General features: G+C 40.0%; 2 protein-coding genes across 5 annotated transcripts in view; one reads left to right on the forward strand and one right to left on the reverse strand.

The window, feature by feature from the left end:
* secisbp2l (SECIS binding protein 2-like) overlaps positions 1–23,173 on the reverse strand; it is a 94,890-nt gene that overhangs the window by 60,129 nt on the left and 11,588 nt on the right. The window lies entirely within an intron of this gene.
* Positions 12,877–23,014, forward strand: fgf7 (fibroblast growth factor 7). Of its 2 annotated transcripts, none has more exons than XM_074620785.1 (4): positions 12,877–13,274; positions 13,708–14,346; positions 19,921–20,027; positions 20,199–23,014. In XM_074620785.1, the coding sequence occupies exons 2-4, from the start codon at positions 14,061–14,063 to the stop codon at positions 20,412–20,414; spliced, it is 609 nt and encodes a 202-aa protein (XP_074476886.1). In that variant the 5' UTR covers positions 12,877–13,274; positions 13,708–14,060; the 3' UTR covers positions 20,415–23,014. The 2 variants fall into 2 exon arrangements, with proteins under 2 accessions (XP_074476886.1, XP_074476890.1); XM_074620789.1 differs by having other exon boundaries at positions 13,844–14,346.

Below are 23,173 nucleotides of genomic sequence, written 5' to 3' on the forward strand. Positions count from 1 at the left end.
TGGGCATTGGCTTTTGTTGCATTTTTGTTGTTTCGTTTTAAGCAAATCTACTTTCAGGGCACACATTTTATTTTTGGATTCCAAAACCAGAGCCAATCATACTGTATACTGTACAAGAGTGAAAGCTGTGAAGCAGTGAGCTCTAATTTATTATTGGGTGTGCACAGTATACACTTATCTAGACTCTGGAGGTTGATTCTAAACATCAATTTGTTCAGTATAACTTGCACAGAGGTAATGATACATTGTGTGAGGGAAGTGGTCACACCAAGACCATAAATATTTTTTTGATCCCGTTTGAATTACGCCATGAATCACACATATAATGTTTGTCAATTTAAAACATAATTTTTCAAGTCAACAACATCTCAATTTGTGGTAGGTTTCTCATAGTATCATTTAGTTTTGTGTGAAACCGCTCAGTGAACTACATCTCTCGTCTCGGACAATATACATCCCCAACACTAGCTAGCTCAAGTCAAGAAAGTCGGGGTTTGATGTAAAACTGTTGAAAGGGACTATTTGTAACTTTCAGAATTGCTTATTAACAGCGACACCTGTGGCCGTGAAATCAACGAAAGTCAGCGTCGAGCTCACGCTTGCTCGCTCTAAATATACCTGAACGAGCATCGCTCAAAACAGTGAGGCGACACACGTCAGCTAAAACCACAATATCATTCTATATTTCAGCTGCTTGGCAGTAATGTTAGCTGACCAGACGAAGGTCTCTCCATGAACATGATTTAGATTTGATCTTAGTGTTGGCTTTTCCTGCCTCGGCGCAGGCTTCAGCAGCGGGGCTCTGCAGCGTGTCTCCCTGCTCTCTCCGCCCGCAACCGGAGAGAGCAGGGAGACACCGGCACCCGGTAGGTAACGAGACAATAATGTTACTCACTGAGGAGCTCCGTCACTTCACAAGACATAGGAAACCTCTGTTGGTCTGGAGGAGCTGCAGCAGTTATTTTTGCACAAACGTCCACTGTACATTCACTAGATATTCTCAGAGCTACTAACTCTTCTGCAGTGTGGAGCGAGAGCGGGTTCACGTCTAGAGGTGGAGCGAGCTGAGCGAGAACGCGCGCGCTGTCTGAGTGAAGGCAGGCAGGCAGAGGAGGCCACACGCGAACGCGCATACGCGAGAGCGCATGTGTGGCGATCCGCTACATTTATACGCTTAAAAAGTTACAAACAGTCCCTTTGAAGTATCAGACTGTGAAAATACTAAGACTAAACACCCAAAAGTCGCGTAGTGACGTCTCTCTCTCTCTGAAGATATGATGTCTTTGTGTTTCGTACTGGGATGTACTCACATGAGCAACGAGTTTCACTCGTTCTTTCTCTTCCCAGCTGATAAAAAGACCAGGAGTCGCTGGATAAAACACATCAGGTAAGGTAACGTGTCATTTCTGTGTGATCTTAGCTAAGTTGGCGAGCTAGCTAGTGTTGGTGACGTATATTGTCTGAGACGAGAGATGTAGTTCACTGAGCAGTTTCATGAGACTACAACATGTCATCATGTCGACTCGACCGCCTTTACGGTATACTCGCGTTCTGTGCGACCATGGTGTAGTTTGTTTATAGCCTAGTGTTAGCTTTTTACTTCTGCCGATTGCATTCAAGCTTCAAATATCATAAAAGCGGTGTTCATTTGTAAAGATTATCTTACGGAACAAAACATTTAAGTAGCATAAACGTGTGTTTGCCACAGCTTATTTCCTTTAATAAGATGATTTTTGTCGAGGGTACCCGGGCGATTCTAACTTCCTGGTTGGCTTACAAAAATAAGTCATCCCTGCACCACTCTATGCAGGTTTAAATAAACCAACTTTGCAAATGTTTTATGAAGAGGGAAGTACATTCAACACGTTTGTTAGGCTTCAAGGGTACACACAATGTGTTTTGTTAAGAAACATTGAATGTAAACAGAAACTTTTAAGGATGTCCCGATCAAGTTTTTTGGGCCCAAATCTCAATCTGAGTCTTATCTACCAATGCAGAGTCCGATCCGATACTTATATTTACTAAACGTTGATTAAATATGTATCCGACACATTGAAATAACAGCTGCAGCTACTGAATCTGACAAACGGTATTTTTCACTAACTACTTGATCCAAATACTGTAGGTCCTGTTTAAAAAATATTACGCTTATAATCTTAAATTATATAAATTATAGTTTAACTGAAAGGGTCCAACTCCTGAAATTGACGCGAGAGAGGACGTATCACTCTGTTGTTATTGTTGGAACTACAGAAACACTGAGTCCACTGGCGATAGAGAGCTGAAGTAATGACGTCCCGTCCAGAGTAGCCTCTGTTCCACCAGCATCTTAACTCAGTGCAGTCTCTCATTCAGCATATCTTTCATCAGTCTTTCTGAAAAAATTAAGCGTGTTTCTGGGGTTTACTTTAGGGAACGTGAACACCAGCACCCCTTTTCACATGCCCCCTCCAGTGCCAGATTCATGCCAAGTTCATTAATTGCCCCATTTAGCTCAGTGAAGCCCCACACCTGGCTGTTTTCACACAGTGTTCCTCATATATGTTATTATCATTGCACCCCGCTGTGTGAAATCCCCCCCACAGGGACTTAAATGTGAAGTGCTGCACCCAGATGAGCCATGGCATTTTATTAGCACGCTATTTGTTAGTCTGTTTTTAAAAGCATGTTGTGGTGGGGTTTAAACATGTTATTATTATCATAAAACACCCCACCCTACAGCTGTATGGCTACAGGAGACACAGAGACAGACACAGCTAAGAGGCAATGGCTATAGAGACATGGTGGAGTTAAAAGCAGGTCGGAGAGAGTAATGCAGAGACTCAGAGTAATAATGAGGCACTCATCTGGAAGTATTTTGTGTCAAAGAGGAAAGACTTTTTCTGAAAACGGACCTGACAGCAATACAGGGTGTTATCTGACATATTAATTTAGGATAATTGTTTAAACAAAGCTCTCTTTAGAGAACACATGGCTGCTGGGAGTGATTATGATCACAATTTATTTGGATAGTCTAATTCTGATGCTCAACTTACCATCAAGCAATGATATGTTTTCTAGGGCTGTTCTTGACCAAAGAAATTCTTAGTTGACTAACACTCGTTTTGTTGACTAATCGATTAGTTTATCTAATCGACAGGTCTGTGAAACTGAGTTTCTCCACAAAGAATCATACAAAAGCACCACTTTAAATCTTGTGGTTACCAGATATGTGCTCATAAGTTTCTTGGAAATAAGTAATTCAGCAAGAAAAAAGCATAAAAAACGACTAATCGACTAATGAAATCATCGTTGACTAAGACCAAAACATCCGATTAGTTGACAAATCGACTAAGAGGCGGCAGCCCTAATTTTTCACTAAAAAATAACTCTACAAAACTCAGAATATATCAATAGAAAATAGTGGGTATGTTCAGAGCTAGGCCATATGTAATGTATTATGATGCCTGCAACCTAAACAAGCTACTTTTTGACACCTGACAGTTTGCAGATTATCAGAAGTATTTATTTTTAATCCTTTTTTATTTTTATTTATGCATGTGATGATTTCTGTTTTAATGTATTCTTTTCCATTTAAACAGGAGTCAGTGGGCATGTCTGCCTAGGTCACTGGTTTTCAAAGTGGGGTCCTTGAAGGAGAGTCAGGGAGTCCCTCGCAAAAAAGGGAATCATTTACTTTCACTATAATATAGCTACAGTATATGGAATTTCTAAATGTACTACTAGTCATAAACAAAAAATCTTTTCTTCATCATGTTATTAAAGTTAAGATAACAAGATGAGTCAAAAGTAGGGCTGTCAAAGTTAATGCGATAATAACATGTTAATGCATATTTGTTTTAACGCTACTAATTTCTTTAACGCATTAACGCAACTTGCGATTTTTACCTTGTAGTCAGGCTCAATTTTAAAGCTAGAGTGAAGATACTGGCATCATATGAAAGTAGAAAACCTGAGGAATCCCTTGGTACCAACCATGTCATACTAGCTTGTCGGGAAGGAGGTTAAATAACGCTCCAACCTTATGCTAAATTTTGGTGAGGAAAAACTGGGGTAACAGGGGTCCCCTTGACCTCTGACCTGAAGATATGTGAATGAAAATGGGTTCTATGGGTACCCACAAGTCTCCCCTTTACATACATGCCCACTTTATGATAATCACATGCAGTTTGGGGCAAGTCATAGTCAAGTCAGCCACTGACACACTGACAGCTGCTTTGAGCATATTTTTTATGCTAAATGCAGTACCTGTGAGGGTTTCTGGACAATATTTGTCATTGTTTTGTGTTGTTAATTGATTTCCAATAATAAATATATACATACATTTGCATAAAGCAGTATATTTGCCCACTCCCACGTTGATAAGAGTATTAAATAGTTGACAAATCTCCCTTTAAGGTACATTTTGAACAGATAAAAAAATGCGTGATTAATTTGCGATTAATCGCGATTAAATATTTTAATCGATTGACAGCCCTAGCCAAAAGTACGGGACTAAACCAAGGCAGTAAATAAAACACAACAGAGGGAAAGAGAAAGAAAAATGCAGCAGGACCTCCATTGTCACGGCTCTGGCCGTGACTCCAGTGGTTTTCCTGTGTTCTGTTTCCCCTGTGTCTCCCCCTCCCCTGTCTGTCTGTGTGTGTGGGTGTGGCAGGGGCGCGGCTTCATCATCAGGCACCTGGTCTCACGCTCCACTCTGCACTCTCCACCTGCCAACAATCAACCTAATCAACCCACAGTACAAGAACACCAGTTTTACTGCCAGTCCTTGACAGATTGTTCTACCTACCATGTGGTATATTCTCGGCCGCTTGGTACCTTTTGTTACCAGAGTAATTATTGTGCTTTTGCCTCGTGCTTCCTGCGTTAACATTGTGTTCTCCTGTGGTATTGGATTCTAGTGCCAGCCTCCCATCGAGCCATCCTCACGCCGACTCAGCTCATTCCTCCAGCCACTCCACCCTGCTCAGCAGCCTGCCTGTTCTGGGTCCTAAGCAACAGCCCTCACATCCATGTTCATAAACTTTGAATGAATCTTTGAATTTGGCATGGAATTTGCCATTTAGCATTTTACAATTTTTCAGGGTTTTCTCAGAAGGTATATTTTCAAATAAACAATTTACTTGAGCGACAATTGTACCGTGAATGTTATAGCCTCAGATTAAGGCATGAAGGTTAACAAAAACTGAGTTCATGTGGATGTGACCGCAGTAATTTAGTCTACCAAGAATTGGCTGAACACATAAAAAGGCACCGAAACATCAAATAAATACAACAAATGACATACAAGGATCAGAAATTTTTAGCTTACCACCCACTGTTTTGCACTATGTAGACCTTTCACGAACTGCTAATACTATGAAAAGTTACATCAATATAAAGTATTGATAGATTAGACTATTGTCTTCTGCATCAATGTGCTCATTTTTAAAAGTTCCCCCAGTTAATAACTGAGGTATGATGCATGGCAGAGCTCATAACTGAAACCTGAACAAAGACTAAGAGTCTATATTCATGTTAAACTAAAATAACACTAAAAAAGTACAGCTGAGGCTGATGGGAATGTCATTAATTTAGCAGGTATTTCAAAGTATTGGACAAAGTAAATTTGACTTGAAGATGGCACTCAAACTACAAATTCCAAACTCATGGTGTCGCGAGACAAGCAGTTTGGGGATCACATAAGTCATTAGTATTCATCCTCTGTGGACCACTAAACTTTATGGAAATCCATTTAATAGTTGTTCAGATACAGTATTTCAGTCTAGACTAGGGATGCTCATTTTTAAAAATGATCTTAACCGATAACCGACCCTCGTCCACCGATTAGTAACCGCTAACTGACAAGATTTGTGCCTCGTACCAGCTGCAGGAGCACAACAGATATTCGTTGACAGGAGTCCCCAGTTCACCCGCCCGGGAGCGTTAACTTAGCAGCTACGATGTTGCGTGTAATGTCGCGGACATTTCCCAGTAAAAGTCTCCACCGCACATTTAGTTTAGTTTAGCAGGTTGTCAGCTGTGTGTCTGCCCGGCGTAACGATTCTCTGTCTGCCCGGCGTAACTTTAGCGAGTGGCCACAAACTGTGTATTTGTGCTACGTTAGCAGCTCTAACATTGCCAGAGGCTCGCCGCCGCACACGTAGTCTGCGTAACTTTAGCGAGTTTCCAACAGACCGTATGTGTGTGTTGGCGGTGATGTGAGGTTGTTGGTGGCGTTATAGCTGTCAACGTAGGTTAACAGTCAAGCGGTTAATTATGGACATCCCTAGTCTGGACCAAAGTGGTGAACCGACAGCTCAACTGACATTGTCTTCCATAGAGCAACGGCACTAACGTGGGTAAGAATGAGCATCTCTCTCTACCTTCAAAACATTCAAAATGGTCCATTTGTTTTACTCTAGGTGGACCACATCAAAAAGGTGTGTGTGTCGAATGGTTAAAAAATGATACATTTCAATCAAGAAAGTGCTATTAGTGCAATAGATATCTACATGACAGGTTCTCCTCACATTGCTGTCACATCTGGAAAGACAATGAAAAGACTCATACTGGCAGAGGTAGTAAAATCCACACCATCATTTTGATATTATAAAATTAAGTTAAGACGACTTTGATTCAAAATGACAAATGTTTTCTTGCTAAACTCTACTACCAGCCATCCATTGATGTGTTAACAGTTGGGTTATCTCGGTGTATTTTAACAGCCAACTAATATGGGAATGTTGTGGATGTGGAGGCACAAAATGACTCAATTATGCCCCAGTAAACAGCTGGTATCTTTTCTTCATGCACTGATGCTTCAAATTATAAATATGTACTGAATTAGAGGTTTCTTAATAAACTGTTCTGACTGAGTGCTTATTTTACAACCTCTTTCTCCTTTAAAGCCACAAAGGCAGGGCATGTCTTTATAAGCAAGGCTCTGCTTTTTCTGATACATGAACAGATATGGTGAGCAGTTAAGACCGTGATCCCTAACAGCTGTTCCTGCATTAGATGGGATCAGAGTATTCCCCCGACGGCGAAGCACAACATTCTCTAACAAGGCCAATTACACCGGCCCTAATGCACTGCAACTGCCTACAACATCACAAAGAGTGACTGCCACAAATCAATGCACGATATACAAAAAACTTATGAAATGTACTTCTGGTACTTCATCATTACTTAAACAATGCTGTCAGCGTGGTGTTACCATCAGGTTTGACTGAATATATTTCATATAATACACTCAGGTTGCATTCAGAAGAAATCCTCGTGGGTAATAACACTTATTGAAGGGGACCAAGGAGCATTAGCAGCCTCCATCTCACACCTCAGACCAACCTGAGCTGTGACCATGTGTCACCTTTTACTGCACTAACACTCAGTGTGTCGGCAGCACCCAGGAAGAGAAGCTTCAAAGAGCCGAGCTGAGTGGATGTGTGTGTATGTATACATGTGCTGTGTTAACAGAGTACTGCAAAGCCTGCTGTCACAGACAAAGCTTGACTATTCCTCTTTGTACACTACCTTAAATGGTGAGTACAGCCTAAACACTTGAAACATTTTGTTTTAGTGAGACTAGGGCTGCTAATAATTATTTTCAATGTTGATTGATCTGTATTTTTTCCAATAATCAATTAGTTGTTTGGTCTACAAAACGTCAGAAAAGGGTGAAAAATGTCATCCAGTGCTTCCCAGAGCCCAAGATGACGTCTAAATGTTTTGTCCACAACTCAAAGATATTCAGTTTACTGTCATAGAGGAGTAAAGAAACCAGAAAATATTCACATTCAAGAAGCTGGAATCAGAGAATTGTTTCTTAGAAAAATGACTCAAACTGATTAATTGATTATTAAAGGAGTTGGCGATTAATTTAATAGTTGAAAACTAATTGAACAATATATAGACCATATTTAACTTGCCAAAAAAAACAAAAAAATATTATATATGAAGCTAGAGCATCTCTTATTTGGTGACAGTGAGTTTTTCAAAACATGAAAATATTATTTTCTTCTAATTCACAGGCTATATGATTGAGAGAAAGTGATATTGGCTGGAAAAGCACAGCAATACATGTGAATTAGGTATTTAGTTTGCTGCTATTTTACAAAAAAAATCCTTAAAAAAGTTTCACCCTTGTGCCATTGTGCGTGTGTTTGTAAGCTAGTTATTTATAGTTGGAGCTAATGTTGTGAGGCTCCATCCCTAGAGATCCCCAATTATCATGGAATTTAGAAAGCAATAGCGAAACCCAAACAGTCGAAAACAGCGCTAAGAATAGACTGACCTTAGACACAATCCATTCTCACAGCATAAATGCAGTCATATCACTAGAAGACAGGGTAAAGAGCAAACACACACATACAGACACTGAGGCTCTTCTCTCTCCAGGAATGCTTTTAGAGTGTTGAGAGCAGACACTGTGTGTAGGCAGATGTCTCTGCAGTAATAGTGGAAAGTATCATAAATTCGGGATCTAACTTTGTGTGCTAACATTCAAAGAGGTTCTTGAGATGTAACACAGCGATAAATCACGTAGCAATATCTGTGTCCTCCATAGGAGGGATTGGACACAACGTGTTGAACAACTGCATATCTAGTGAGCCTACAGACAATGAAGTGGGATTTGCATGAAACGAGTTCCCAGAGAGCTACAGCATTGTGTTTTGTTCAGAAAAATTGTAAATAAATCCCCCAATTCTTGTGTGTGCGTGTGTGTGTAATGTTGTTGACTCATCATGTCTGAACTAGTTAACTTTAAAAAACAACACTCTACCCTAAGATAAGTAGTAACATGGTACAATGGTGCAAGAAAAGTTAGACATAAACCTAATAGACACTTAAACTTCACTATGAGTTCATGCTGGATGTAGACACGCAGCGAGGCTCTGAAACTGGAGCTGTGGGTTAGTCTGACTTTAGAGTTGGAACGGGATTTGAGTTCGTGGTGAGCTTGAATTTGCGTGTTACACTGCAATCATCTAAACCCTCACAGACTCTCTGCTGGCTTCAACAACATTCAACATAACATTGGACAATGGGAATCAATTAAAAGGAGTTGTTTTAAATGCTCCACTCGTCAAGACAGCAAATAACAAATAAGAGAGAAACAGAGATAGAAACAAAGTAGTGAGGCGGACTGATGGAAGTGAAGGCATGCAGTCATTGAAATTTAAAGAGGCTCACTCACGCAGGTCTAGTGTGCCGGCTGCCTCACGGCCACTGCACTTCCTATGCTACTGTAAACTCCAGACAGAGCCGGCCCTTTGATCCTTGAACGGCAGCAGGCTATAAAACCAAACCACCTGCACACACACATACCTGTTTGCACACACACAGATACGCACAAACAGGTACAAGTAGGTTCTGATGACAGCATATACATTATGGATGACGTGTCAACTAAGGACGCACATACAGCTGTCAAGTATCGGTTTCAAGGCATGCTAGTAGCCCGTTGAAGTCGCCTTACGGTGGCATTGCCTTACTTTGCAATTTCACTTCTATTACATTAAATAAAACTACTACAATACCACAACTAATATGACTACTACTACCTATAAAAGCAATTATTATTAGCATATTATTATAATTATTATAAAGGACAGAATAAGAAAAAGTGGCAAATAAACGAAAAAAGCAAGAAAATAAAAGAACAGTGTCTCCAGATGTGTTTTAAGGAGTGATTTAAAATCCAACATAGATGAGAGTAAGTAAGTTGGTCCGCCTCAGGCAGATCAGTTTGCAGTCTCAGAGCTATAATGGGTTGGACAGAATACAACACTAAGATAAATTTGACAAGCAAAACAGGGGACTACTTTAACAGTGAATGCTTGGGAAAAACAGTTCCTGTAACAAAGGTAATTGATTCATTCAGAGGATAAAAACTGATCTGATGTGCTGTAAGTCAAAGCAAAGGTCACATGGGTAAGCACAAACATCTTCCAAGAACAAAGTAAGAGCACAAAAACCTGATATGTTAAAGTGAGTTTGAAGTCTGCCAAGTTTACAACTCATCCTCATCATATAAGGTCAATGACGCCGCCCTTAACCCGTGAACTCGGGGCTCTTGTAAAACCTCTGCAAAGAGGTATATTTAACTGCTGCAATCAACTATCCCAAGAGGTGTTCCAGCTGCATGCTGTTGGGCTTTCCAGCTACCTAAATGTATACTCTTACGTATTTTTTCACATGACTTGGTGGTGCAGTTATTAGCACTGTTGCCTCACAGCGAGAGGGTTCCGGGTTTGAACCTGGCTTGGGGCCCTTCTGTGTGGAGTTTGCATGTTCTCCCTGTGTTAGCGTGTTTTTGTTTTCGGGTTCTCCAGCTTCTTCCGACAGTCCAAAGACATGCAGGTTAGGTTAATTGATGACTCTAAATTGCACGTAGGTGTGAATGTGAGCGTGAATGGTTGTCTGTCTCTAAGTGTCAGTCCTGTGATAGTCTGGCGACCTGTCCAGGGTGTACCCCGCAGTCGCCCAGTGTAAGCTGGGATCGGCTCCAGCCCCCCCCCCCTGGAAATTAGTCATTCAGCATGAAAAAAGCATTAAAAAAATTACTAATCCACTAAAGAAATCTTAGTCCACTAAGACCAAAACGACAGATTGGTCGACTAATCGACTGAGAGATATCCCTAGTTTGTAATTAACGCAGCAAAGTTGTCACACATCTCCAAGCGGCCTCACTCGACATCATTTCCTTGTTCCCGTTGACCCAACCCAAGGTAAGAACAAGGGTCACTGGTGAACAACTACTTATCTAGTGATACAGTACATATCCTCCATTCTTTAAGCATCCGAACCTCATACCAAATGGCATTAAAATGGTGAGCATGTAGATGACTGACAGTACCAGGGGTGACCTTTCCCCTAGAGGTCAAGTTATAACTGGAATGGCGAGACATGCAGATGCTTACTGAAAAGGAAGTGGCAGACCCTTCCATCCTTCCATTTGACGTTGCACGACAAGTCTGAGTTGTGATGGCAACAGGCTGGGGAAATAATCCCAAGTGTCCTTCTCTTGAGTCATGTCAAGCTCTTCTTGGGAGATCCTGAGGGGTTCCTGAGCCAGATCCAATATGTATTATTTCAAGCACGCTCTGGGTCTGCACTCAGTTGGACACACAAGAAATACTTCCACAGGGAGACGTACTAATCAGATGCCTGACTCACCTCAACTGGCTCCTTTCAAAATGAAGGAGAAACAATTCTAGTCTGAGGTTTGGAATATCTCAGTGCCTGGCTCTAGATATCTGGCACCTGGTTCAAGTTCATGGCCAAATGGTAGGTGAGGGTCAGAACATAGAGAGACTAGTCATTTTGTATCAGTCAGTGCTCTCTCCAGGACACCATTAAGGGACTCCAGGAAGGCTGGATACTCCAAGCTGCTGTTTAGCGCATAACTTGGGGATTATGTGTATCCCCAAATCCCCCCATACCTCTCACCTTATGCATCTGTGGAATATATCCCCTATCTACAAATTTGGTTCCTCAGCTGGTGCTGTGCGTTAAGGTGACTACATCAACTACATCTAGTTAGTTGCTCAATCTCCTGCACTGGTTCCAGCTCCTTCCCAACAAGGAAGTGATATTTCGAAGCCAAGGATCAGTCCTCCAATGGTCCCACCTGTCGCCCAACTGGCATGGCACGATAACCCAACACAGATCCTCGCAGGAAGTGAGCCCGCATGGGGACCCTGCATTGTTTTGAGCGTGACCAGGTCCAGCCACTAAGGTCTCGCCTGCAAGCTCCCTTTACAGACCTGTCTACAAGAGGGGGCCAGAGCTTCCCGATTCCAGGCAAGGTCACTCACACCTTTTGAGGCCAATTTATAGGGGAATGGCCTTGTCTGGCCTCTCTCCTGGCAGCAATTTGCCTCGGGGGACACTTCCAGGTACTACCTGCCCCTGACAATGCAGCTCCTTGGGTCACACAAACCGTTCCACCAAGAGAAGGTTGCAATTTATGGATAGTGGTTCTGTAAAATTCTCACAAACTGCAGTCCACCTATCTGGGAAAATAGTTTTTCATTCAAGAGTACACCTACAGTATGTCATGGAATTATATTTCTTTTTATATTGAAACGTTAATTTATGAAAATCTAGTATTTTGTAATCATTTTGAATTGTGGCTGCCTGAAGTGATACATTAAGTGATGTTTGCTTGGCCTTTGTGTCCAAAAGATCAGAGTGTGAATGGTCTCTGAGGTGATAGAAGGGACACATGAACAGGCCAGAGTGACACATAATAGATCAGGTCTTTACAACCCCCAGTTTAGAGATGTTTAGGAGACTTGCTGCGGCCAGAAGTCCCTCTCTCTCAGGTCTGCAGCCATGACCTCCACAGGGGAGCGTGTTATTAGGGCCCATATAAACTTTTGAAGTAGTGCGTCTAAGGAAAGGCCTGGTATGTAAGGTAATAAATTGTGACTTTAAATACAAACACGAAAAGTGAAAGAGCGCATGACCCCTGACACAGAGATGGCTACTTCTGAGCAGTTACGTCTTCTGTTTTTCTCCCCTTGGATGGATACCTGCCAGCCATAACTTAGTGCTTCCTTCTTTTACACTCAATAATAACTAAAGGGCTTCTTTGAAGTTTTTTGTTTTTACTTGAGTCAATAAATCCATACCAATGACTAAGTGCAGCTAAATAAAACCACTAATTAATTGTGACGTTTGAAATGATAGGGAAGAAATTCTTCAAAGCTTCGTCATCAGAACAAATTTCTTAACCAAACAAGGCTTAAAGTGAGTCATAATGAGATCTGTAACAAGCACAAACCTATTTGAGTACGAGGTGTTTCTTGGAAAAGGCAGAGAGGTTGTAGTAATTTCTGCAACGGTGAGTGTGCAGGCAAATGTTCTTGAAGTATTTAGGAGTGCATACCAAGGAGAGCCTGCTATTCTAAGAGTTTATAGCTCCCTCTCATGTCCAGTGGGTGAGTGACAGCGAGAGGCAGGCAGAGGGTGTTTCTCCACTGCATCTGGGCCAGGGACAGCTGACTGGTTGGGATCTAATTGCTCTCAAGTGAGGTCAGCAGGAGGCATTTATCTAAGCAGAGTGCACAGCGACAGTGGAAGATGCACAGAGTCAGCCTGCCAGAATCAGGGAGACATCCATGGGAATTGACAGAAGCTCCCAGCTCTTGTTTAGCTTTACTGCATTACTGGGCTTGGTTTACAACTGAGACTACAGCTTTAGATCTACAGAGTCTTCGAAATAAAACTCTCTCTGAAAGGGAACACGCCTCTGGCAACTCCTGTCATCACTTAGAACACAGGTAAGTTGTTTGTTCGTTGTTATTTTTTCAAGAAATGCAGGATAGTTTGTTTGTTTGTTAGTTTGAAAGCATGTATACAGACCATAGACTTGTGAAGCAATCCAACAGCATTGATGCAATATTTCACTGATCGGGGTCCATGACAGGGAGACAGATGCCTGTCAAAGTACACCATAGACATTTTGATTTACTGCTAGGACAAAACATAACAAAAATAAACATATTTGTATGAACACAGAAAACCAGAAGCTCTTTGAAAGGTCTTTGAAATTTAGTAGAGCTCTACTATAGAACTGTGTGAATCCTAGTAATAATTTAATCCATCTTTTTAAGCTCCTTTAACAAAAATATTTTAACTTGTATGTGCACCTCTTAGTCTATTTTTTCCAACTGTATTAGCTAGAATCAAATCAGTCTACTTTTATTTTTAAAGTGACATCCTGCATAACGTTTCCGGAGCTGGATTATGATTGTCGGACTATGGTCTCAAGAAGATGGAGCAGTCAACGCAGACCGTCACTGAGAACTAAAGAGAGACATCATCTCATAAAACCTGTCTTCTTCTTCAGACCACTCTCCAGCTTCAACCATCCCCAACCAGCCTTATAAAGTCTCCTCCACCACCACCCCGTCTCAACGTCCTACTAGGAGTCCCTGCTGCAGGAACAGGGACCCGGAGGTCACAACACACAAGTCAGGGATCAGGGAGATCGCTGGGCTGAGGGATAGCGCACAGATCTCACATTTAAGTATGTTGTTCATTGATCCCCACTGCATTGTATTATAATGCGCAAATGGATGCTGACATGGAACCTTCAAAATCTGTTCTCGGGACTGTACCTGCACGCAATCTTCTTGTTCGGCAGCGTGTGTGTGGTCTACAGTGACTGCACTCCAGAGCAACTTGCCGCCATCATGAACTGCACCAGACACGAGCGCCACACCAGGAACTACGACTACATGGAGGGAGGAGATGTGCGCATCCGACAGCTCTTCAGCCGCACGCAGTGGTTCCTAACAATTGATGATTATGGCAACATCACCGGGACTCAAGATCCCACCAACTGCTACAGTAAGGATAACTCTTTTTTGCCTGATTATAACAGCAGTGGTTCACTACGAGTTCTTCTGCATTTATTAGTAACAAAAAAAACGTCCTCGGCCAAAGAAAATCTTTGTCAGCTAACAACTAATCAATCAGTCGATTAAAAGCACCGCTGTAAATCTTGAGTTTACCAGAGATGTGCTCATACTAGGGCTGGGTGATATGGAGAAAATCAAATATCACAATAGTTTTGACCAAATACTTCGATATCAATATTGTATTTTGACTATTTTACAAAATATTTACACAGTGAGATTTTTTATAAATAATGATCTGTAATGTTGATATGATGATTAAATGGGTAAAGGCAAATAATAGAACAGCTAGAACAGTCTGGTAAGTTTAGAAAATTACATCACTTTACTGTAATGCAGCCTTTAAAAACAGGAAAAGACAACATTTGTGCCATATCACAATATTTCAATATCCAAAATCTTGGACAATATCTAGTCTCATAGATATTCTCACGATATCAATATTATATAGATATATTGCCCATAGCTCATATGTTTCTTGGAAATAAGTCATTCTGCACGAAAAAAAAACTAAAAATGACTAATCGACGAAAGAAGTCTTAGTCAACTAAGACCAAAACAACCGATTAGTCAACTAATCAACTAAGAGGGGGCAGCCCAAAAAAAAACGCCACTAATTTGCCAGAATATATTTTCCAAATGTGAATTAACTTGAATGTAGCTGTGAACTTTCTCCTAGAATTTGAAATGTTATGATTCTGCCATTTAGTTGTGAGATCTTTCCACTGAGTCAGTGAAGAACCTTTGGCCTGTCAAGGTGACAGTAGCACGTGGGTGGTGTTATTGTACAGAGTTCTCCGCAGTGTAATCACAGTGTTAATGGGTCATGTGTCTCCGTTAGAGCAGCCAAAGTGACTGAGGTAAAATGAAGCAGGTGGGGCTTTGGCTTGTTAAACCATAACACCATCTAAACACAGGCTGTAATGAAGTAAACTGAAGGGTATTGGAGCCTGACGGGTGCCAGGCCCCTATGGCCTCGGACTCACACCGCCACACACGCACACTTGTTCAGCCAGAAACTCAAATAATCTTGGGACAAAGAATTGGCATGAATATTAGAAATGGAAAAATTGATGATATTCACCTTCTGATGAACCTGACATCTCACACAAAGACAGCCACCATACTGTGCCTAGCCAAAATTACTGTTCCAAACAATTCAAAGCAAAATTTGTCAAATATGGCATGCCAGTTCCCTACTGGGTGACTCATTTTATTTGATAGCCATGGTAATTGTAATTTAACATGGTAAATTGTTAAAATTGTTGCTTTAGCGCCAACATTTACCACTAGAAGTCCCTGTCAGGGTGAGGATGTTTTAAGTAGTTATCATTTCCTCCTATCTGACAGTGTGGCTGTGGCTGGAATGTTGGCTTGACGGGGAAATGCCTCAAAGTGGATGGAAAAGACGCTTGTGCAACAACTGGCAACGAAAGACAGAAAAAATGATACACCCACATGTGGCTGACAATCGCACGCTAAAAGCACAAAGAAATTTAACCAACAAGCCTCTGAAGAGACCAGCGTGGTGCAGATAGATATGTAATAAATCAGTGACTCATACTTTTTAGCTGCAGTGAACAAGACGTCCTGAAATGTTTGTTTTACAAAAAAGAAGAAACCAAAATGAGAAACTTGGGGCTGCATTATTTTTGGCCTCCACATTCTGTGCGCCTCTGTAACGAAAATATAGGCTTACTTCCAGCAAACTCATCGCTTGCACCGCAAAGGTTTTCTCCAACTTTGTTATATTTCAAAGGGTTGTTTGGATCAAAAATCGAAATGTCTGTAATGTGGATTTTGTTATATCTTTGACGCTATTGTATCTGCAACGTATAGAGAACTAAAACGTCTAACACTGACATTAGGCATCATAGAAAAAACAGTTGTGTGCACAAAAATATGTGTGCGTTCTGCAACAGTCTCCAGGAAAATTTTGTTCTGGATGTGTAAACAAATCCTGAAAAGCAAACAAGCACATGTTGCATATAAGATAACAAATAGATTTACAAACAAAATAGTAAATGGTAATTACTAACACATGTAGGTTTGTGTCTAAGTGAAAGGCCATGGCATGGCTTACAAGTTGAGTTTAACAAAATGTGATAATAATATCAATAAAAAGTTGTGTTAGGCCACAGCAAAGAGGAGATAAACAACTTCCAAGTAGGCAATCAACAACTGCTAAACCACAGCAACTGGAAAACAGGGAATCCGAAGAGTAGAGAAGCACTACGTTTATCCTAGTTCTCTACTAAGTCGCTCATATTGTGACATTATAGACCCGGTGTCAGGTGGAGCCAAATAAAAATAACTGATTTAGACTGATTGTGTCCTACAACTGCTATTAAAGGGGAACACCACCCAAATTAAGGAATCCAATATGTTATTTCCGTGGCCTAGTAACAGTCAATCAGTATGTGTGAACATGAGCTATGCTCAGAAACCAAAGAAGTAGGTCTCAAACTTAAAAAAATCTGGAGCTGCTCCATAGACAATGAATGGGAGACTGATTTTGTGTTTCTTTTCTTTTTTATTACCAAATGAGCTTTATTCTACTGTAGTGTTGTCAGTTTTGAAACAGAAAATGTCCCCATATGTGTCATATGTGATCATTCCCCTGGGTGCTCTCGGTGTCATCTAGAACATCTCTCTTCATTCATTGTCTATGGAGCAGCTTCACACTTTATACCCCATGACATCACAAGTTTGAGATTTAGCACGTTTTGGATTTTGGAGAGAGTTGTCTATGTCTTCTAATATGTTTTGGACAGTCTTAGGACCATAGGAATAACATGCATGAATTTTGAAAATGGGAGAAGTTCCCCTTTAAATTAACTGTATTTTGATAAATGCCAAACTAAAATACAAATATAGTTACAGATACAGTTGTAGTTTCAGTGCAGATACAGATTTGCAATTGAACACAAAGTGAATTAAACGTATTCAAATCAATTTGCTAGACATAAAGTGTTGACAAGGTATTTAGTATGAAGCAGTCAATATTAATCTCAACATCAGAACATCCGTACCAGCGAATGCAAACGGTGGATTCAAACTCAGAGAAAGCAGGATTAGGGATTACCCACAAGTTATTTTACTTAGCCAGAGGCTGGACCAGCGAGTGATGACAAATCTGTTCAAGCTGAGGATAGCCTGTCTGCGTCAGAGCCAAAATGTTAACAATATGTGTGCATGTGTGTGGAAATGTGTTCCATGTTTTCGCAGTAGACAAAACAACTGTAGCTGTTACATGTAATATTATGGGAATAGCGCTTTCATGCCTCTTAACCAAAAAACACACTACGCACGAAGCACTTGTGAAATTCCTACTTGAGAAATAAACATGCAGTTGCATCTACAGTTACCACCACCAATGTATAGTTTATCAAGAAATTAATGGTCAGCTGACTTTGAATGTATAAGGAGATTACACATGAAGACGGAGTCTAACTGTTGAACTTCACCTTAAATCATAACAAACTAGAATGGCACTTGGAGAGCGCAGACTTCCGCCCCCCTCTTCGTTCAGCTTGCGCCATCATCCACGTGTATTTTTGTTTATGTTGAGATCTGCTGTATGTAGCGGAGCATCATAAAACACTTCATTCAAACTGGACAGAAACAAAATAAAACTCACCTAAACCATCGTCGTTACTCTTTCCAACAATCACCAAGTGTGCTTTGGTCGAACTCAACTGTAATTTCATCGAGTTTAATGTGAAAAAACGCCGATCATGATCCGGATCGCCACCAAAATCTAATGGATTGTTCATTGTGCCACACCCCACCCCTGTAAAAAAATGTCATTCAAATTCATCGCAGACTTTTGGAGTAATCCTGGTAACGGACAAACAAACAAACCAACAAACCAACGCTGGTGAAAACATAACCCCCTTCCTAGGCCTTCGGCCTTGGGGGAGGTAATAAATCAAACAGAAGATTAGAAAAGCAGGGTTAAATAAATGTGAGCGCCCGGTCAAAGGGCAGTAATATTAAGTCAGATATCAAGTGCGGGCAGAGCACAAACAACATTCCAACACCGGGACGCTGCCATCTGTTTGTGATCTAGCAAACACTACAATGAAGCATGCTCAATGTCAGTCAGAAGAGCTCTAATAGAGTCCTTCCCTTTTTTTCTCTGCCTGTCAAATGAAAGAATTTCTGCAATATGTAAACACTAACAACAAGCGTTTTATAATATTTACAAATATATGATCTGGACCTTGTTGGTGTTCTTGAAATGGATATTTTTTGTGTTCATTTTAGTTTTACTGTTACAAGTTTTAGACTTTTGCATTCATGTTTTATGATTCACTGTATTTGCAAATCATATTAATTATAATTGAAAATCAATTAACAACACAAAACAATGACAAATATGGTCCAGAAACCCTCACAGATGCTGCATTTATTATAAAAAAATTCTCAAATCATAACATGGCAAACTCAAGCCCAACAGGCAACAACAGCTGTGTGTCAGTGTGCTGACTTGACTATGACTTGCCCCAAACTTTAGCGTAAATTTGGAGCGTTATTTAACCTCCTTCACGACAAGCTAGTATTACATGGTAGGTACCAATGGATTCATTAGTTTTTTATAGTTTCATATGATGCCAGTATTTCCAGTCTAGCTTTAAAACTGAGCCCTAGGCGGCTGGTTAGCTCAGTCGGTAGAGCGAGCGCCCATGTAACGCCAAGGCTCAGTCCTAGCAGCGGTGGACCCGGGTTCAAATCCGGCCTGTGGTCCTTTCCGCATGTCATTTCTCTCTCTCCCCCTTTCCAACACTCTATCCACTGTCCTATCAATAAAATACTTAAAAATCACCCCAAAAAAATAACTTTAAAAAAAAAAAAACTGAGCCCGATACCACCTAAAAATCGCAAGTAGTGTAATGTGTTAAAGAAGTGTCGTTAAACCCAATTTGCGTTATTATCGCGTTAACTTTGACAGCCCTATTATTATTATTATTATATTCCATTTCTGCCAACAGATTCCCCTAATTGTTACACACTGGTCCTTTAAGACATTCATTATATTAAATTGCAAATACTAATACTATTTGCCTCAACAAAATGTTTTGATTACTAATCAAAATAATGCCTCCTTAAATTAACATACATTATCTACCGCAAGTTGCATAAATAAATCATAAGAAATCACAAACCAAAATAGTTCGACACAAGTGTTTTTACTCTCCCACAGATTTGAAGAGCAGGCCTAAAATGTAGCGTGCAAAGCTCATGCAAAGACGTAGTTTTCTCAATCCCAAGAGAGAGAGGCCTAATCTGTCTCCCATATGTGCTGTGGCATAGGTTGTGGTTTGTGTAATGGCCACCCAGGCCAGTTAACAAGGCTTGAATAAAGCCAGAGAGACCACAGACTGATTAACCACAGGAACTTCCATAATGAAGATGAATGTTGAGCGCAGTGTTGAGAGCTGGAGTAGTGTCTTATCTGTACTGTAATACGTCTCACTCTCCTAATTGTGTGAATGTCTGGCAGGTATCCTGGAGATCAGGACAGTGTCTGAGGGGGGCATACTGGCTATCAAAGGCATCAAGAGTCAGTATTATATCTCTATGAACAAGGCTGGACAGCTGCAAGGCAAGGTAATATTTTTTCTCAGTGACACTGTTTTCAGATTATCCACAGTCAAGCAGAAATAGAACAACTATTGCAAACATCCATTTGAAATAATCAAGAACTGACAGTAAAGACAAATGCTGGCAACAGCAGATTGTATTGTATTAATGCTGTAATGTTTGTCTCATCCTTTACAGAGGATCTACAATGAAAACTGCAACTTCAAGGAGGTTTTCCTAGAAAACTACTTCAACGCTTACTCCTCTACAAAGAGGACTAAAACTGGCAAAGAAATGTTCATAGCCCTGTCTCAAAAGGGGAGGCCAATGCGAGGGAAGAAGACCAGGAGGGAGCATATAGCATCTCACTTCATCCCTATGAAGTGCAGGGAGGAGGAGAGGAGGGTGGACTGAAAAAGCAGAGGACTAATGAGTCGCAAATTGTGTATGATTTCATTCACATATCATATATGTTAACAGACACATGTAAACTCATTACCATCACGCTCCACTCTCCTCCAGTTGTAGATTAGCTATGTAATGTTCCATAACATGTTGTAGTTTTCATAGCAACAGATATCAGATGGGCACATTAAACTATTCCAAACATCCTTAAATAAGATGTTGAAACAAAGGAAATATTTGAAATAGCTTCAACTGGTACACAAACTGTAAAACCACTAAAGTCTACTCAGTGTTATTGTTATTTTTAGTTAAATATTATATTTCCTTATAAAACAGTTAAGTGTTTTCTTATAAAACAGTAAAATGTATTACGCACAGTCAGGACTGTATTCTTATCCAAGTATGATCTACACGCAGCCAGATGAGGAGACCTGTGTGCTCAACAGAAAGGTCCAGAATGGAGATTTGGCTTGACCAAGATGTGCTGAAGCAAGCTGGACTTGTCTTTTTTTTTACTAGTACAAGTGCTCAGAGCAAACAAAACAGAGGCACGATAAACTACAATAGCATGTTCAGTCAAATTAGAGTATGTAGGACAATCTGTTTGTGGATGATCTGTCTGTCCTTCCTGCATTGAAGACCAGACTCTGGTCGAATGCATTGTAGCTGCTCACTGATTCCCTCTTCATTATCAAGGTGTGATTTTGAACTGCTAAAATATTCTGCTGCTGCTGAAGATATCCAGATTGAAATACAAAAGTGAACAACATAATAAATGTGTATGATATGTAATCTATTTCCATCAAAGTTAATAATCCTATACACTAAAAGATCATATATTTATTTTAGGGCTGCCAATCCATAAATATATTTAATCGCAATTAATTGCATCATTGTCCATAGTTATTCGTGATTAATCGCAAATTAATCTGATTTTTTATCTGTTCAAAATGTACCTTAAAGGGAGATTTGTCAAGTATTTAATACTCTTCAGCATTGGAGTGGGAAAATATGCTGCTTTATGCAAATGTATGTATATATTTATTATTGGAAATCAAATAACAACACAAAAAAATTATAAATATTGTCCAAAAAACCCTCACAGGTACTGCATTTAGCATAAAAAATATGATCAAATCATGACATGGCAAACTGCAGCCCAACAGGCAACAACAGCTGTCAGTGTGTCAGTGTGCTGACTTGACTATGACTTGCCCCAAACTGCATGTGATTATCATAAAGTGAGCATGTCTGTAAAGGGGAGACTTGTGGGTACCCATAGAACCCATTTTCATTCACATATGCCAAAATTTAGCATAAGTTTGGAGCGTTATGTAACCTCCTTCGCTAGTATGACATGGTTGGTACCAATTGATTCCTTAGGTTTTCTAGTTTCATATGATGCCTTTATTGAGCCCACTATAACCTCTGAAAGATCGATTAGTGAAGAAATTAGAAATTAGTGGCGTTAAAACAAACTTGCGTTAACGCGTTATTATTGTGTTAACTTTGACAGCCCTAATTTATTTATAAGGAGAATTTTTGTAGTTTGTGTTAAGACATTCCCATTTTTACCTAGACAAAAAAATGTATCAGGTCAATTTATTTTTACCATACCTTATCAAATTCTCATTTCAATCTCAAAGGCGAACTCTATCTGCTAGGGCTGCAACTATCGATTATTTTCATGGTTGAGTAATCGATTAGTCTATAAAATGTCATAAAATGTCAATCAGTGTTTCCCAAAGCCCAAGATGACGTCCTCAAATGTCTTGTTTTGTCCACAACTCAAAGATTTTCAGTTTACTGTCATAGAGGAGTAAAGAAACCAGAAAATATTCACATTTAAGAAGCTGGAATCAGAGAATTTAGACTTCTTTGTTCTTAAAAAATTACTGAAAATGGTTAATCGATTATCAAAATAGTTGGCTTTTAATTTAATAGTTGACAACTAATCGATTAATCATCGCAGCTCTACTCTCTGCATGATATCACTGCAATTTCCCTATGCAGGTGATAACATTATAATACCTTATTGTTCATGGTTGTAAGTTATTTGTATAAAACAATTGAATTATATGTCAAAGTTTCCCTTTTCCTTACAATGTGCATTGTTCTACCTAGGTTTGTAATGTTTGTTATTTTATACCACTAGGGGGTATAAAGGACTCCAAAACAAACTCACAGGAACTAGCCCATCTAGTTCCTTTGGTTAACATGTTAGCAACCCATTGCCTACATACACATCCAGTATGAGAAACATTTTTTCCAATATTCACAAGCACTTTTTCCTGCTTTGATTGGACAGTTTTTTTTTAAGAAGTAATTATTTCACACCAGACACCTGGTAATGTACAACGTTTGCGATCACTGTTGATTCTTAGTGGATTTGGCAGTACGAGCAACAATTTCACATTACAGGAAGTCATTCGATTCAATGTTAAAGTGAAAAGTATTGCTTCGTGCAACCATGCCTTTATTTTGCCTCGTATGAAACTATGAAGCTGAGCGGGGAGCTCTGGAGTATAGATGAACAGAGAATTGTATTCTGCTGACACACTGTGATCAAAATCCAACACACCCTCAATAAATCAGATTTAAGAAATAAACATGTTTTTTTTCTATTTGCATGACGACCATTAATGAGAAAGATGATCTTGTTATTCAGTCACAACTTTTTAGATATCTGCTATCTCAAGAGATTTGGCCTCATTTTTGGTACATGATACAACTGTATTATGATAAATAAGTACAAAATGTATGATCTA

This window comes from Sebastes fasciatus, chromosome 2 (genome assembly GCF_043250625.1).
Source record: "Sebastes fasciatus isolate fSebFas1 chromosome 2, fSebFas1.pri, whole genome shotgun sequence".
NCBI classification, from domain to species: Eukaryota; Metazoa; Chordata; class Actinopteri; order Perciformes; family Sebastidae; genus Sebastes; species Sebastes fasciatus.